Source organism: Portunus trituberculatus, chromosome 37, assembly GCF_017591435.1.
Source record: "Portunus trituberculatus isolate SZX2019 chromosome 37, ASM1759143v1, whole genome shotgun sequence".
Taxonomy (NCBI): domain Eukaryota; kingdom Metazoa; phylum Arthropoda; class Malacostraca; order Decapoda; family Portunidae; genus Portunus; species Portunus trituberculatus.
In genome coordinates, this window is record NC_059291.1 from 23,701,415 (window position 1) to 23,711,692 (window position 10,278).

Sequence of the window (10,278 nt, forward strand, 5' to 3'; positions counted from 1 at the left end):
TATACTTCTTTCATGAAAAGTGATAATAATAAGATGAATTAGAATTTGTTATATGCAGACTAATGAGGCAGTGGCATGGTGGATAAGGTGGTGAGCGTGGGATTTGGCAGACATCCACGTATATGTTCAAATCCCACCACGTACCGCTTTGAAGCTGTGCCATTTATCGAGTAATTTAAAGTTACCTTCATGTCACCATGATACCCAGGTTCTAGGTGGTTACATCAAAGTTGCATTTGGGTGGTGATATGGCCCTAATATGGCTACCACTATAAATAAAATTGCCTCCGCCACTAATGGGCGGAAGCTTACCACAAATACTCTTCAAGTATGCCTGCTATAGGCAACAACATAAACACCTTAAGTTACAGAACCCAGTCACATATCTAACCCTGCCTGTCATAAAAGGTCTTAAGCTCCTCATCTTCATCTTTTTCATTGCATTTATTACTGGCCTTTATGTTTGTATTTCATGGCTGTTATGCTGTTATACATGAAGCGAATTGTATGAATATTGCTTCACTTACAATTTGTTTCCATTACAGGAACTTGGGACCAATAACACAACACAGGAAGACCAAGAAGAAGACACAGAGGCATCAGTGGCAGCAATTAAGAAAGAGGTAGAAGCTAAAATAAATGAGTTAGAAACTCGCACTCAAGAACTAAAAGAATCAAGAACAGACCTTGAATCTCAGTTGTTACAAATCAGTGATGTGAAAGCACAACTAGAAGACAGAGTGCTTTCCCTGAACAAAGACAAGGAGGAAATGAGTAGGAATGTTGAGGCAATGGTGTATGAGAAAGGTGAATTGGAAGAAAAGTTGAGGACTGCAGAGATGGTTAGAGAGGAACTAGAGAATAAGGTACTAGATGTAGAAAATGTTCATGCCAGTCTCAAGGAGGAGATGGAGAAACTTTCAAAGTGTAATGTACAGCTGGAGGAGAAAATTAAGGCAAGTGCAGAAAGTCAACAGGAGTTTGAAAAGGAAATGGAGGATTTGAGGAAAGTAAATTCAGAAAATGTGAACCAGATTTCAGCATTTTCAGGTGAGATAACAAGTCTGAAGGAAGTGAATGAAAAATTATCTAACACCATAGAGCTGAGTCAGAAAGAGAACACCAGTTTGAAAAGAAACCTAGAAGAAATTGAAAAGGAAAAGGAAAATATTTGCAAAGAAGTGGAAGATTTGAGGAAAACAAATTTAGAGTATATTAACCAGACTACACTTGTTTCAGAAGATATAAAGGTTCTGAAGGAGGTGAATGAGAAACTAGCTAATAGTTTAGATTTGAGTCAGAAAGAAAACATGAAGTTAAAAACAAGTCTGGAAGAAATTCAAATAGAGAAAGATGCAATTTTCAAAGATGTAATGGAAAAACACAAAACGATAGCAAGTTTGAAAGAGAGAAGTGCAGAACTTGATGAAAAATTACAATATGTTTTTAAAGAAAATTCTAGTCTTACAGAGGAAATTGCAAGGACAAAAAGTGAAAAGGAGTTACTGAATAAACAGATAAATGAAAGTATGGCTGATGCAGATAGGGAAAAGGACTCTTTGTCAGAGGAGCTTGATCATTTGAAGCAGGAAAATGAAAGAATTAATAACGAATTCAACCAAACTAAGCTAGAAAAGGAAATTGAAAACAAAAGACTTGCAGTTCTGGAGAAAGAGAATGAGGAACTGAAATCTGAGAAGGAGCGACTCAATTTAGAGCTGGCACAGTCCAAAGCAAGCATTTCGAAGGTGAGTGAACAAGCCATGACAGAAATCACACTTGCTAATGAAAAAATGGATAGATTAAAGGATGAATGGGCTAGACAAATGAAGGAAAAAGACACAATTAATAGTGAACTCATTCAAAAATTGTCTGACTTAAATGAAAAGTTGGTTCAAAAGGCTAGTGAACATGAGCTGAAAACTAAAGAATGCAGCCAGAAATCTGATGAATACAATGAGAAACTAAAGACCTTACAATCCCAGCTGCAAGAAAAAGAAGAAAAGATACAAGAGTGCACATTGCAGCTCAGTGTTTTGGACCAGGAAAATAAAAGATTGAAAGTGTTGTCAGAGAAAGATAGAAATGAACTGCAAACAAAGGGAAAGGAAATAGAGAGTGAGTGCAGCAGTCTAAGGAAGGAAAAGAGTGAACTGAGTGCCCGAGTGGAGGAGCTGGAGGCCATTGTGGACAGCCATGAAGTGGAGCTGACAGCAGTTAGGGAGGATAAGAGAAAGTACACCGCTCAGCTGGAGACTGTCACAGGTGAGAAGAAAGAACTCCAGGATGAACTTCAGACACTGGAAAATGAGATCGTTCAATTGAAAAAAGAAGTTGCTGATAAGGAAGGAGATATACAGAGTTTAAAGAAAGAAACTACACAGAGTCAAGAAGAATATGCCAAAGTGCGAGAGGAAATGGCAAAGCTTACTGAAACCTTTGAAGTGGAAATGAACAAAGCCAAGGAAAGTTACACAAAACTAAAGGATAATTTCCATGAGATCAGTAAAGAGAAGGAAGACAACTTGGCCCATCAGAATGAACAAAATAGTGAACTTCAGGCTAAGCTTATGGAACTCAAGCAGCAGCTTCAGGAAATGCAAAATATGCTGAAACAGAAGAATGAGAAAATAGAAAATTTGCTAAATGAGAAAAAGATCATGCTCTCTGAGTTGGAGAAGAGAGTTGAGGATCTGCAAGATGAACTGAAGGAAAAAGAAACCTTGTTGAAAGCAAAAGCCGATGAGTATGACTCCAGGACAGAAGAGCTGGAGGCACAAATGTCTGCCAGTGAAGATGACTTGAGAAAGAAGCTTGAGGACAGCTTTCAAGAGAAGCACAAGTTGGAGCAGCAGCTGGGAGATCTACAACACAAGCTGTCAGAAAAAGATGAGCTGGCAGTGAGACAGGTAGGAAACCGTCCAACACTTGCAATAGAAATGTAAAGTATACGCTCAAACTAAGTAATTAAATTGTATGTAATTGTGAATTTCTCTGATGTCTCATGTGTATGATGGAAGTTGATTGTATTGATCATGATTTGATTGTATGTAGGTCATATGAGTGTCTTGTTTACTCATGATCTTGTACTATTCACACACAACCAATGACGACTGCAGGCAGAGGTTGCAGAGCAGAAGTTAACTCAGGTGCAGCAGTCCTTCGCCACTGAAAGGGAGGACCTGGAGAACACCTGGGAGCAGAAATTAAGGTAAGGCAGGAGACTGTCAAGATGAAGCTGATAGATCTTTTATTACTTCAAGGTCAATACATCAATATTGCTATTCTTTGGTTAAGGATCACTTGAAATATAAATTAAATGGAATACTCATTATATTTATTTCTGATCCACCTTTATTTTCTTTCTGCCAGCTGGGATTTTACAAGGCTTTTTTAATTTAGCTGTTCTATTTATTCGTCATTTTTCCCATGATTCCTCAACTTTGTGTATGCCTTCTATATGGTTGGTGAACAGGGACATATATAGTGTGAATCCTGAACCACATACTTATGAACTGAAGGTGCAGATCATTACCCGACTATCACTTTGTGTGTGTGTGTGTGTGTGTGTGTGTGTGTGTGTGTATAATCGATCTATATGTAAGTACTTGTTTTAATTTATCTTCTGGTGTGTACCACACTGCAAAAATAGTAAGCAGACAGTCTGAAAAACCTGTTTATACATCAGGTTGACATCTCTCTTAAAGATGTCATGCTTTGCCTCACTGAAGGAACAAAAATACAGAGGAAGCAATGCCTAGTCACATCAATTGATCCCATTTATTCACCCTGTATAGCCTGCTGTAGATACAGGGACAGTCTTCCTCCATCACAGCCATGAAGTGTGCAGCCAGGCCATTTCCTCCCCTAAAGATAGACTGGTAGATAAATAAATAAATGAAATGACACCTTTTATAAATAAGTGTTCTAAATTAAGGCAGTGACTGAACTGTTGATGGGTTGGTATGGTGATAAGGAAGACCAATATGCAGGTGATGCCAAAGCCCAGTCATGCCTCACAGCTGTCTGGTGTGGAGGCACCTGCGTGCATTCATTCTCAGTTTGGCAGCTCCCAAAGGAAACACCAGGGAGTGACAAGGGTTTAGAGATGTTACCACTGTGAAAATATACTATCATCTCACTGTGAAACGATTCCTTATCATCATATTAGCTCCTCTGAAATGAATAGGAGCATCTTCACTTCATGTAGTTGTTAGGGATTGGTAAGATTTGTTCTAAGTATGAATAATCTTACTATTAGATATAAGTATGTACTCCATGTATGTATGGAATTAATAAGACACCTGATGATGGCATGTGGAGGAGGAGATGAGGAAAATAAATATATACAGGGAAGAGACTGTGTATTAGGGACTGCTAAGGTTTTATGATATGTAGTATGAAGAGATTACTAGTGAATTTAGATGCATTTTCAATTTATGGAGTTGATAAAGAGACCGATGGAGACAGTATTTATGGGAAGACTTAACAGATGCAGGTCACAGACAAGATTATTTCAGCCTACAAACACTGGTAAAGCTTCATGAGCTGCCCAAGCCTTTTGGGGGAAAATAAGGATATTAAACATAATGATGTGAGTAATGATGACATGGTGATTGGTGTAACAGGAAACAACACAAATTCTTCATGTTGTAGTATTGAGGTTCACTCCTGTGTTTCTTAGAGGCTGAGAGGAGATTTGAGGGAATGCTTGTGAATGTGTATTTGGAGACTTCCTTTCTCACCCATCACACTATGAGCAGAGTGACTGACCGGTGATAACCAATGTAGTGAGTGTGTGTATGGTGACAGCTTATCTCACCCATTACACTTTAATGTGGATGTCAAGCTAGCAATTAGAATAGAGTATAATTGCATTAAGAATCACATACTAAGGCTAAAAAAAAAATAAAGTTCATTCATTGAGGATAGTATTAGAAATTGTTTATTTGTATACTGCTGCTCTTCTCTCTATCACTGGCAAATAGAATAGAATATAACTGCACTGAGGAGCATATACAATAAGGGTAACTACTAACTAAGAAGGATTAGTCTCATTCAGGCACTCATGTCTATAGTCCGTTCATCCAAAGAATCCAGGCCGAAACCGCTAGTTCGGTTGGCAGCCCTGCCCATCCCTGCCACCACTAAACCTTCCCAACACTTAAATTTTCTTCAAGTACATTTATTTTTCTTCACTTAACTCAATAGATATACAAGTTTGTAGCTTGAAGAAAAATAAATGTACTTGAAGAAAATGTAAGTGTCGGGAAGGTTTAGTGGCGGCGGGGGTGGGCAGGGCTGCCAACCGAACTAACAGTTTCAACCTGGATTCTTTGGATGAATAGACTATATATTCTTATATATGCTGACTTATTTTGATGCGGGTATTACTCTTCCTTTATTAAGACATTTCTAGGATGTGTTGAATCTAGTGATGATAGAAACAAGGGCACAGGAATAGAGGTAATAACTTACACCACCAGCACCACTCAGTTGACACAGCACATCATCAACCATCCTATTCATTTGTTCCTCCTGACCTCAGAAGAAGAAGGTGTAAAGTGAACCTAGTCAGGGATTAGCCTGTTTCCATACCCTTGTTACCATCTGAACTCTTCCTCTATTATTGCTACATTGAAATCTAGACTGATCAGTACATCTTCAGAAATTAAGAAGTTTATTCCTGACTATAGCTTGCTTTTCCTTTAGTAAGGCAAAAATAGTGATGAATATACATCTGTGTGCCATGTTTCCATCATGATTAGACTCCTTTGTTGCTACTCTAATAAAGCTCTAGGCTGGCCAGTACATCTTTAGAAATAAAAAAGTTTCTTCCTAAGTACTTTACTCTGGTAAAGCAAGAATAGTTAGGAATATACATCTGTTCCTATACCATTGTTTCCATCACCACCAGACTCCCATGTTGTTCCTCTAGTAAAGCTATGGGTGGATCAGTATATCTCTTTCAGAAATTAAGAACTTTATTCCTGACTATAGTTTACTTCTTCCTCCAGGAACATACGTCTTTTCCTATGCCATTGTTTTTGTCACCGCAAGACTCCTTTGTTGTTCCTCTAGTTAAGTTCTAGGCTGGTCAGTACATCTCCCTCAGCAAGATCTCAATTTGTATTTTGCAGAAATCAAGGCATTGCAGATTCCCTTAGTGCAAATTGCCGCTATGTTGCCTTGCTCAACATGATAAAGATCTCGTATGTATGATGTGCCTGTCTTTGCGTGTGTATGTGTGTGTGTGTGTGTGTGTGTGTGTGTGTGTGTTGGCGTTCCTGTGTGTTCAGCCACTAACCGTGCCTGTGTTTGGGTTTGTGGGTGTGAGGAATGCAGTGATGTGTGACAGTCTTAGCCATCAAGAGAAATAGAATAAGATAAATCTCTCTCTCTCTCTCTCTCTCTCTCTCTCTCTCTCTCTCTCTCTCTCTCTCTCTCTCTCTCTCTCTCTCTCTCTCTCTCTCTCTCTCTCTCTCTCTCTCTCTCTCTCTCACCATCCACCTATTAGTAATACAAGTGCCTTTCTTAACAGTTTTACTGTTGTTATTCTTATTAACATTGAGAGACCTGTGGAAATTACCTCATGGACTAAAAGAGGAAAAAAATAGTATAGGAGGTTAATCTCAACTTCTACAATTATTTAAGAGAATTTAGTACAAGATTGTTTGAAAAGATGTAGGTTTATTTTGAAATAGATTTGTCTAACTAAAAGAGAAAAAGAAAAGGATTATATAGGAAGTTAATCTTCTTAAGTTACTGAATTATTTAAGAGACTGCATACAGTACAAGATTAGAAAAAAATGTTTAGTTAATAGATAAAAAGATAAAAGTAGGAGGTTGATATGTTTTTTTTTATTATTGAACTATGTGAAAGATTGCAGTACAAAATTGTCTAAGATATTTAAGAGACTACATATATTACTATATTGATAAAATTATTGTTTAGTTAAATGGTAAGAAAAGAAATAGAAAATAAGAGGTTGGTAGATTTTTTTTATTACTGAACTATGTGAAAGACTACAGTACAAAATGTTCTAAAACTGTGTTGGTGACTAGGAGAAATATTTCAAATATGTCTAGTAGTGAAAGAATGGAGCTTGTCTTAATACGTGGAAATATAAGAGCATGTACAGTGTTCAGGTGTGCCTTAGCAGTAACAACTAACCAGAAACTATTCTCTGCAACTTTTCAGCATTCCTTCAACTTGTTTTGACAGCTTTTTTTTTTTTTTTTTTTTTTTTTTTTTTCTCAGCAATTCTATATCTTTAGAAATAGGAAAAATTATCATTTCAACATTTTTATTTTACATTGACTTTTTGTACAGCTTTAGTGGAAGTTGATGTGATTTTCAAGGATGTTTATGTTTTTTGTGGCAGTTAAGTAAGAATATTGCATCATTGCTAGAAAAATGTCTGTTTTGGAGTCTCACCTCAACTTGTTTTTACATCTTTACTAGAAGTTGCTAAGGTTTTCAAGGGTGTTTTCATGGTTTTACTGACAGTTTAGCAATAACTCTACATTGTGAGTAGTAAAACTGCCTGTTTCAGAGTCTTACCTCAACTTGTTTTTTTTACAGATATAGTGGAAGTAGTTGGGATTTTTACTTTGAATAGTAATTTAGCAACAATTCTGCATGATTAATAGGAAAAATGCCTCAAGTAATTTTTACAACTTTAGTGGTGGAAGATGTGATTTTCAAGAGTACTCTCATGGTTTTAGTAATAGTTTTAAAATAATTCTGATCATAAATAGAAAAAAATAATAATATGTCATTACTTATGAAAATTACTCTTCATGAGAACCTCAAGCATTTTAGAATACAGATCCAGACAAGAGTTCTGTGCCATATCCTTGATAACTTCATGCCTATTTGAACAAATGAAAACAATTATTATCTTTATTATCATAGGGATGATATCACTCCTGAAGAAAACTATGTACTTGCATGCACACTCAACAAGTCTATGAGGCAAAAAATATTGTAGAAAAGTGGTTGGAAATGTGAGGAAAAGTGTGTTGGCAAAGAAGGACATAAGGTAGGCGGAAGAGAATATGGTGGTGTGGAGGTGTCAAGTGAAGGGTGAATGTGACTCCCCTACTGGTGGTGGTGGCAGTGGTGGCTAGGCTTGTGAGTGTAGTTCTTTGTGTGTGTGTGTGTGTGTGTGTGTGTGTGTGTGTGTGTGTGTGTGTGTGTGTGTGTGTGTGTGTGTGTGTGTGTGTGCTGGGGATGCCATGCCGGCTGGGCTATTCCTGTCCTGGCGGCCACCCAGCCCCACATATGGCCCACTGTCTCATCTCCCTCATAACCTTCTTATACACACTTCTTATACAATTGTGAATTCTAGCACAGCCTTCTTAGTTAGTACCTATTGCTCCTGCTCAAACACACACACACACACACACTTATATATATGGTGTATGTATGTGAGAGAGAGAGAGAGAGAGAGACAGACAGACAGACAGACAGACAGACAGACAGAGAGAGAGAGAGTTTAAGTTATTCATTCGATCAGTATTAATGTTATTTCAAAAGTGTCATTCTATCAAACATACCTATCTTCTACAATGTTAATCCAAAAATCCTTCATTTTATAATAGTGCTGGAACAAAAACTCCTCTCTTTCATTTTGTATTCATCTCTTCTTTGTAGTATGTTTAGTAGTCAAATATTCTGGTACACAGGAGTAGCACATTGCACACTACACATGTACTATTACTTTATTGTACTTATGAATTGTGCCTCCACATAATTTTTTTTTCTTACTTATTGGTGCAAGACTCCCAACTGTGACCTTCAGGCTGGGTCTATTTGTGTGTGTGTGTGTGTGTGTGTGTGTGTGTGTGTGTGTGTGTGTGTGTGTGTGTGTGTGTGTGTGTGTGTGTGTGTGTATGTATCAAGGTTGATTCTGTGCCACACTACTACTGTTGCTCCTCCTCCTCTTCCTCTTCCTCTTCCTCTTCCTCCTCCTCCTCCTCCTCCTCCTCCTCCTCCTCCTCCTCCTCCTCCTCCTCCTCCTCCTCCTCCTCCTCCTCCTCCTCCTCCTCCTCCTCCTTTTCCTTTTTCTTTCTTTTCATCCTCTTTTCCTCATCCTCTCCCTCCTCCTCTTTCTTCTTTTTTTTTCTGCTGCTTGTATTTTTCTCCATCTTTTCCTCCTCCTACTCCTCATCTTCCTTCTCTTCCTTCTCTTCTTCCTTTCTCTTTTCCTTTCTCCTTTTCCTTCTTTCTTCTTTTCTCCTTCTTTTCCTCTTACTTTCTTTCTTCTGCTTTATCTTCTTTTCCTCCTCCTCCTCCTCCTCCTCCTCCTCCTCCTCCTCCTCCTCCTCCTCCTCCTCCTCCTCCTCCTCCTCCTCCTCCTCCTCCTCCTCCTCCTCCTCCTCCTCCTCCCTTCATTCTTGACTCACCATCACCAGACCCAAACCTTTCTCCAAGACTCATCCATCAAATACTGTCCCACTCCATCAACTTTCTGGAAGCGCTTCAAGATGACAGCTGCAAGTTAAGGGGTTGGGGGGGAGGGGGATGTTGATGAAAGTTGCTTTATATATATTCCCTCTCATCTTAGGTAAAAATAGCATATGCATTGATCTGTTAACCCTCCCTCTTCTTCCTCTCCCTTTTGGTGCTGTTGGTTTCAGGTTCTTGTGTGGTGTGTGGTGTTACAGTGTTCGGGTGTCGCATGGAGTTTTGTAAAGTATAGTTATGGCTTGTAGATAATCCAAGATCTTTATTTTATGGTACTGGCACCTCAGTGGGCCTTTTCTATTATTTTATTTTTAATCATTTTTTTTCTATTTAGTATATATATTTTTTTATTATTTGTTCAGTACTCCTCTTACACTGAAAATAAATGGAAAAATGATCCACAAGTGATTTAATTTTCTTGGAATATTGATCTGTATTCTTCATTGTTTGAGCTCTCAAAAGCTCTGCAGAGGTTCAATTTTTGCATCTAAGGTCCTCTTGCAGGTAGTTAAATCTTTCTGGAATATCAACCTGTATTCTTAAATGCTGCAGGCTCTCATAAGGACTGCTTTCAAAGGCTTCAGAGGTGGATAGTGAGGTTCTCTCTCTCTCTCTCTCTCTCTCTCTCTCTCTCTCTCTCTCTCTCTCTCTCTCTCTCTCTCTCTCTCTCTCTCTCCTATTGACATGTGGAATTGTTATTAGATTATACTGTAGATAGAATAATGAAAACAATCTTGAAAACTTGAGAAATCCTATAATAGTGTGTTAACTCATATTGAGGTAAGGCACTAGAACTTCTTAAGAAT

The 10,278-nt window shown here is 38.1% G+C and overlaps 1 protein-coding gene across 24 annotated transcripts in view; it reads left to right on the forward strand.

The window, feature by feature from the left end:
• LOC123514268 (golgin subfamily A member 4-like) overlaps window positions 1–10,278 on the forward strand; it is a 133,080-nt gene that overhangs the window by 72,714 nt on the left and 50,088 nt on the right. For 13 of the 24 annotated variants that reach the window (XM_045272037.1, XM_045272052.1, XM_045272029.1 and 10 more), the window contains 3 exons: window positions 546–2,909; window positions 3,120–3,211; window positions 6,141–6,212. In XM_045272037.1, the coding sequence (XP_045127972.1) occupies window positions 546–2,909; window positions 3,120–3,211; window positions 6,141–6,212 (2,528 nt within the window). The remainder of the gene's footprint in view (window positions 1–545; window positions 2,910–3,119; window positions 3,212–6,140; window positions 6,213–10,278) is intronic. The other 11 variants (XM_045272053.1, XM_045272054.1, XM_045272038.1 and 8 more) reach the window with 1 other exon arrangement.